The 8,025-nt window shown below is 38.0% G+C and overlaps 1 protein-coding gene across 3 annotated transcripts in view; it reads left to right on the top strand.

The window, feature by feature from the left end:
• The window catches only part of pcgf1 (polycomb group ring finger 1), an 8,091-nt gene extending 3,475 nt beyond the window's left edge, over window positions 1-4,616 (top strand). For 2 of the 3 annotated variants that reach the window (XM_034884258.1, XM_034884256.1), the window contains exons 7-9: window positions 2,192-2,278; window positions 3,982-4,062; window positions 4,434-4,616. In XM_034884258.1, coding sequence (XP_034740149.1) covers window positions 2,192-2,278; window positions 3,982-4,062; window positions 4,434-4,484 — 219 coding nt within the window. In that variant the 3' untranslated portion in view covers window positions 4,485-4,616. The remainder of the gene's footprint in view (window positions 1-2,191; window positions 2,279-3,981; window positions 4,063-4,433) is intronic. The other variant, XM_034884257.1, reaches the window with a different exon arrangement.
• The last annotated feature ends 3,409 nt before the right edge of the window (window positions 4,617-8,025 follow it).

Below are 8,025 nucleotides of genomic sequence, written 5' to 3'. Positions count from 1 at the left end.
GGAAAAAGGCTGCAATGAAACAAAGAGTGAAAAATTTAAAGGGGTCTGAATACTTTCCGTACCCACTGTATATAGCTATTTACCAACCCAACTTTTTGAGAACAATGTTGTGGTGTTTTTGACTAACAGCTTGAGGCTAGGTGTCCAAGATGTTGTCTCAGTGTTGGGTTTATTAGTGCTGACTGGTGGGCCTTGAGAAGATCAAAAAAATTGCATCAATCACAACATCACACATCAGTGTATTTATGTACAACAAATACCTTTTTTGTAACATTTGTTTCAAATTGACCAGGGCGCCAGACAATTAAAATGCCTCTTATTTTTCCATTGTTGCAAGTGTGTCATGAAAGAAAAATAATGCAAGATATATGTTGAACACTATTTAGCATACAACACGATTGAAGTTCTACTATCGTCTTTACATTGATTGTTCAATGGCTTCATAAGTGTCATAGTATGCTCATTCTTATAGCATTTCCTAGTGCTCATTCATACAAATTTATAATACGGCAATTTAAACCCAGCTTGTTAAGCAGTTTCCAACCCACTAAACTGAAAAAAGTGCCTACCTTGTCAGTTATAACTGGGGTTTTCCCTATGTGGCTGGATCCTCTTGACAGGCCCATTTGTCGAGGGACATGTGTGTGTATAACAAGGGAATTGGGATTGTATAATGCTTGGGTTGTACTGAATCAAGATTTGAACAAAGATCTTTGCGGGAGCAATTTAACTAAAACACAAAATGTGTCATTCCACGGTGCTTATTATCCACACTGCCATGCCGAGGACGTTCTACACACTGCAAAGAATTTATTCAGCCAGCAGAGGGCACGCTTGTTTAACACATGCCTGTTGCAAGTCTCTCATCCACGTTTGGGCTCAAGTTAAGGTTTTAAGTTTTCTTGGTTTTAAATATGTTTTCACTTTAGCAGATTTTCTGTATAAGATTCCTGACAGGCAAGGGAATCAGTCAGTTCCCTAAGCTTCCATGGAAGATGAGAGATTTGACTCCATGTGGTCTAGATATCTAATTGTATACAAACAGACCAGGGTCTTGTTGTTTGGGGCTTTTAATCTGGTTTTACAGTATGAGAAGAATATTCAACACTTGTTTTGAGTTTTAGTTAGGTGATCTGGTGACGGCTGCAAGCGTTGGGGCATTATCATCATCCACCCATGTCCTCTTTGACCACTGTGTGAAACCGAAATGTTTATTGTTGTGGCTAATGTTACCTTTGCTTCATTGGTTCCATTCCTGACTCTTGGCATATGCCGTTGTGCTTCACTCTATCCCCTTGGTGAACTTGTAAAAGAGGCTGGCAATTTTTGAATTGAATTTCACTCGTAACCTTTGCTACATGCTGTTCTCTCTCCCCTGCCCGACCAATCATAATACCCTGTTACTCTGGTGTAAATTCAGTAAAATAAATTTCTTCCTCTTCTTTTTAAAGAAATATTGTCTTTTACTGTATTCAGGTGGGTAAAGGGAGTTAAGCTCTATGGCTTAAGTGTGAAATACGTCTGCTGGGACTGGAAAACGTCCTGCAGTAAGCTGGGTTTTTCCTTCACTGTAAATCTAAATTTAACAGGAGAATGCCACACCCTGTCGATACGTGGTTGCCTTATTACTTTACGCTTCTTGTGTGCTGGAAATGTGTTTTGTCACCATGTTACAGTTTGGGACATTGATCATTAAGTGGGCATTAAAAAACTAAAATGTTTGAATGCCAAAATTAATAACGGCAGAGGAGAGACGTCAGCCTGTACTTCTAGTGTTACAGGCAAAACTTAAGAGACATTTACAACCGACACGCGTTTTACATTATCTGAACAACAAAACCAAAAATATCTTTCTACTCCCTGAGCAGTAACTTATTTCTGGCACAGGTGGTTCCACTTACCCAGAGAAACAAATGCAAGCATGAAAAGGTTGATATGTTTCCATGGAACAGTTGCATATTAAATACTGCAGTACATCGGACATTATAACCTGCCTTATAAACAAAAAAACAAAAGATGAAGAAAGCTTTCTCGCTTACACCGAGATGGTCACACAAGTTGGAGTAATAAACGCCAATGATCAGCTGGTCGTGGTTTATTGGAATTGCCTTCTTGATTTCAACCTGTCATGGACTGATCGTATTTCTCATCTGAAGTTTGACAGTGTATCTGTTTGACCTTGTCTCCGCAGCAGAAGTTTGTTCGCTGTTCTGTCCGAGCAGAGGTGAGACACCTACGGAAAGTGCTTTGTCATCGACTAAACGTGGAAAAACACCAGGTCAGTCAATAATCGTCACTGATTCGATTAAAGAAGACATTATGATACACGTGACACAACATTAGAGGTTTGTCAATATGAATTTGACCCATGCTCATGAAATCAAGTCTGGGAAATGTCTATTGAGCTAAGACAAATACAGCTGCTATGCATGGAAGCAAAAGATTTCTTGGATAATTATTAGAGCCCGACCAATAAAGGACTTTTACGGCTGATACGAATATTTGGTTATTTAAAAATCTGATATTCCGATATAATGGCCAATATATATATATTTTTTTTTAATCCAGAAACGCGTTACAAAAAAAACACATTCCCCTAACATCTGATAGATAAAATGTATAAAAATACAAACTAAAGATATGAAACTTAAAGTCCTTTTGGACAAAAACACATGAACAAAAAAAATGTCAGTGTTGCAGACAGGGAAGTTGAAGCGCCCTCTGGTGGACAAACTATGCCAAACTATCATTTATTTGTCATTGTAAATGCTCCTTTTTTAATCGGCCATTATAAATGTTGATAGTAATAACTCGGTAAATGCCCAATATCAGCTGATAATATCGGCCCGCCGATATATCGGACAGGCTCTAATAATTATACATATGTCAGTGCACGTGACATACTTTTTAGTTTTTACACAATGACTGTTTCTTAAACAGTGGTCGGTTTAGGAACAACGATGCGTCGTTGTTGCCAATTTCTGCAATGTCCAACTAAGAGATATTCAAGGCTCCTTTGTCATTTATTGTTAATTATTGAGGCCTTGTTGGTTAAGACTTTGCAAATTACTGGATTTTTGTGAAACGATGTCGCCCCCCTTTCTCTCACTGTTCATACAAGGTAAGGCTGTTTCACAGTCGCTACGCCGATTAGTTTTTTTATGTTTGGTAAACTCATACACTTGTGCACACTCATCATTGCTTAGATACAGTATGCCAACCATAGGTAACCTGAAGGTAATCCTATCAACATTACTTATGCTCATTGGAAAAAGACAGAGTGCCAAGTGCCGATCATATAATACGAGGCAATGTTGTTGCTTTCATAAAAGATATTACGAGGTGACCTCTATTTTACCCAGTAAGAGTGTGCGCCCCAATGCATGCTGAGTCCTTTGCACCGGCCCTGCATGTAATCCCCCATGTCTCTCCCATCTTTCCTGTCTATTCACTGTCTCTACTGAATAAAGGGGGGGGGGGGAAAGCCATTTAAAAAAGTGGCTAAAGATTACCCAACTCCAAACAAACAGTGAATAACCGTTTTGGCCTTGTTTTGGAGATTTGAATGCTTCTTGTCTTGAAAAAGTGGTTAATTAAACAAAATCACTCCATTAAAGAAACATGCAGAATTTGATTGGCCTTTGACCCTTAATGGCTCTAGCCTTGTCCAGATTTCTTCAAACAAACTTGTCATGCTTCCCTGGTCCCTCAGCTCTGTAGGGATGAATGGATTTCCTGGGACTTGCTCTCGGTGTGGAGGCTTTGTCAAGGCGGTGTCCGTTATATCCTCCATTATATAACACGGCTTTATAAATGTGATTAAGCCACATTTAACTATTATTTTGTCTTGATGACACTGTTGCGGTTTTCTTTGTGTTTGTGCATCTTTTACCCGCAGCAAACCGGTTTCTTATATAAAATATAATCGCAGATGCGCCTTTCAGCTTCCCATTCACATCTGTTTGTGTGGTCTCCCTATAGGTCCAGATGTTGTTCAATAACGAGTCTCTGCCCGATCATATGACCATGAAACGATTATGGCTCTCACACTGGTTTGGCAAGGTACGGTACAGCCATTGTTAACTAGTGCCAACAACATATTCCTTCACACTTAGAAGCCTTTTCTTTGTACTGTTGTTTAGTTTGGAAGTCACAATAAAGCTCACTGTAAATGTGTAACAGCGAATAGAAAAATTCAATTATAACTTTGGAAAAGACAGTCATTGTATTCCACTTTCAAATCAACTTTTTATAATTTCAAATTTAAGATTTTTAATCCAGTGGTATAGTGACCGGATTTAGCACAATGTTGGAGTTGACACATTATGAATTATTAGTTTTTCATTTATTTAGAAGATGTTAATAGTTTACATATACCTCACTCTTAAATGTTTTCATCCCACACATAATATTTTAAATCTTTTCTCCCCTAGGCCCAACCATTAGTCCTGCACTACACCATCAAGGACAAAAGGACCAGATAGGACATGTATTCACTCTGAGGACAGCTGTACATATTTTGTACAATACATATTCTATTTTAATAGTGTTTGTGTACATATACTTATTTTCCTTGTTTTGTATTTTTGAAAATAAATTTGAAATGAGAAAAATAAGTTTGTATGACTTGGTTAAAGTATGCTTTCATCTGCATATAGATTTAGATAGATATAGAAACACTTACCGAGTATGCATATCTCTATCTGCGAGGGATGGTGGAGTGATCCTCCCTGTTAGGAATACGATTTATAATATTAACACAAATTAAATATGTTTTTAGTTGTTGCAATTGAATTTAAACCTAAATTGTAACACCTTCGTAGTTTATTTTACTTTGAATTTCACATGAGCTTTATCAAAAATGATTAATTAGTTTTGGTGATAACCTTTATGTCACAAAGTGTGATTAATGATAAAGTAACAATTATGTGTAGCATTTTTACGTTAATATTGAGGGTAAAAGCAGTATGAACCACCGGCATGTTACAACAAAATAGAGATGGTTACATTAGTTATCTTGTTTGGAACCAGTATTTAACATTAGTAAGGAAAATGATATGTCAACTTTACCCGCAGTTTTTAAAAATCATAAGCATACAAGCTAAAAATGCTCCCACATGATGTGGTTTTGCATTCACCTTTTTACACTTGAAAGAAATCAATATTTTGGATGGTTTCTGATTACAAAAGTGTGCTGATGGGCAGTGACACCAGTTGCTTTCTGTTGTGGAGTTCTTGAAGGTTTTCATTTTTGTTTTATAAGTTTAGATTTCAATGGATGTGATTATACTTTCATCACAATTGCCAAAGAGCGTATACACATCTTATTGGCCCGACTAAAGAAACTGTAGCAGAAGCACTTCGTCTGATCACTGCCTTTTTCCCCATTCTGTATATTCTACTCCGGCTCTGTCAGGTTTTATAGGGGCTAGCAGTGAACAGTAATTCTGGACTCTGACTTGGCCAGCCATTGTTATTTTGAATCATCACCATTCCTGTGTAGCTTTGGCTTTATGTTTGAGGTTATCATCATACTGGGAACATGCATCTTCACCAAGTGGCAGTTCTTTTGCAGACAGTTTTTTTTTTGCGTATACCTTCCCCAGGCCTTCCGGGGTTTCAGAGAAGTATCTCCACACCAAGATGCTGTCACCACCACCAGGCTTTTTATTACAGTATATAGTAAATGTTTCTGTTGATGGTGCAGTTTTTTATTACACTAAACATAGTGAGTAATAAGATGGTGAAAAAAGGCCACTTTTCATCAGATCATAGATCTTTTGTTTTCAGTCTGCTTCCTGGCCTCTGTCAAACACTAAGCATGTCATGAGTCAGAGCCATAAAGCTGCGACATGGTGTGTCTCAGCAGTAGTAGTTGTCTGTTATCTGGACCGTGTAACTCGTAGCTCCTTCGGTGTCCAGCTCTCTGTGGCCTCCCTTACCGGTGCTCTCAGCCTGCCTGTGGCAGATTTAAAGCTGTGTCATGTCCTTATGACCTTACTGTAATCAGAAATATGAACAATTGTAAGTCAGTGTGTCACATATTTATTTGTGCTGTATTCATGATTAATGCAGGTGTATTTAATATTACCTGTCACACTTTGATGATATACAGCTGATCCTAATTCAGCTTATGAGCAACTCCAATATCTGTTCTAGTGATGATTTAGATGTATGTATAAGCAAATTAGTTTAGATCAATATTTAGTTTTTAGACATTAGAAAAGCCTTTTTTTTCCAACAGTGCCACAACAATCCTATTGCCTAGGCTCTTTGTTATACCGATCTTTCATGACCTACACAAAATCAGTTTGTATTAAATGCCTGATAATAATTGTTTTTGTTGACATAAAGAGGATTAATAATCAAAGTGATGTATTAATGTTTCTATTAACTTAGGGAACTTGCAAGAGAATAAGAATGATTCAAATCGCTACAACAGAGGCCGAGATATTTGTGGTCTGAGATAACTCTTATCGGAGTAATGATTTTGACCTTTGTAAGCTCCCTCCCCAGACACAGAAGACATACAAATGTTTTTACAGGCAATGTTGCACTTCTGGTCAGTAAACTCAGCTTTATGTGTAAAATCAGTGGAGTGAGTGCTACTTGAAGCAGCATATTTGCCATCACAAAATGTAAAAGCGGCTTAGCCAACTGGCATTCCCCCTTATCTTTTAAATGTTTATGTGACACTAACTGTAGTGATATTGTATTGCACATTTTAAAAGCTTGCAGACAAAAAGGTTCGGTGGATCAAAGCAGTCTGCACGGTGAAGACTTGACAGTGATTGCTAAGTGTGACCCTGTTTAAGATGTATTTAAAACAAAAACCTCTGTCTTTAGCACAATTTCACTGACCACATTTTTGTAACCAACTCTGTTCTGCACATACTGTGAAGCCAGTGCAGTTTAACACTAGGTGGCACACTTGGTGCTCTTCCGACATCAGGCAGGAGGGAAGCTTTGATGTGTGTGATCTTGTCCAGAGTGAAAGGATAGACTCTGATAACCTGACACGGACGAATACTATCTACAAGACTTGTATCTTATTTTGTCTTTACACTTTCTAAGTAGACTGTGCTGTAGCAGCCAGAACATTTCAGCAACACTTTACTAAGTTGCACTAGTGGAGTCTTGGATATCACATTGACACATTGCTCTGAAGTACAAAATTGTATGTGCTTTATGAATTTGTAACGTTGGGAAAACCTTGAGTAGGTAACTAGTTAATACCTGTGTTCCACTGTACAATGTTCTTAGTGTTTATGTGTCTAAAAAGTCAAAGGTTTGAAATGGAGTTTAGATTTCATATTAAAAAGACCATGTGTTCATCAAGGCTGGGGCAGTCTTCCATGCAGAGGTCAATAACATGGAGTAAGGCAGGTGTGGACTAAATACTTGTATCTTCTCACAACTAGGATATCAAAAAAAGGTTTAAAGGACTGTTAGGGGGCTGACATTTTTAAAGTATTATTTTCCAAAACACGTCTGACAATAAGATTTTTTTTAAGGGGCTATTAACATCTTGGGGTGAAGTTGGACATTTGGTTGTTTTTTAAATCAGGTCCCTGTGGCCATGTTTTCAAATTATTAATAAAATGAGCTCCCTGTAAACGTCAACACCGCGCACACACACACACACACACACACACACACACACACACACACACACTCTTAGACTTACAAGTATATTATTTCCCCCCAGCCATGCACCCTTATTAAGCCTGAGTAAGTCCCTCCAGGCCACTGTATGTCGAAAAAAAGAAGACCCCCCCCCCCTAAAGCTGTGACCTTTTTAGGCTAAAATAAAGAATTTCAGGTTCCCGTTGAACCGCTCTGTGAGATTGCAGAAGTTAGATAGCAGAATGTATTTTTGGTACCTCTGGGCTTAGTTTTTTGTGATCATAATGCACCGGTAAAATATACATCTGAATGTGGCCCCCCAAGGAATGGGAGCTGCCGATTTTGGAGAGACTGCTTGTGTGTATAATTCAACTGAGATTTTATTGCAGTTTTAAGGAA

The sequence above is a fragment of the Etheostoma cragini genome, chromosome 10 (genome assembly GCF_013103735.1).
Source record: "Etheostoma cragini isolate CJK2018 chromosome 10, CSU_Ecrag_1.0, whole genome shotgun sequence".
NCBI classification, from domain to species: domain Eukaryota; kingdom Metazoa; phylum Chordata; class Actinopteri; order Perciformes; family Percidae; genus Etheostoma; species Etheostoma cragini.
This window is presented reverse-complemented; position numbering and strand designations above follow the sequence as displayed.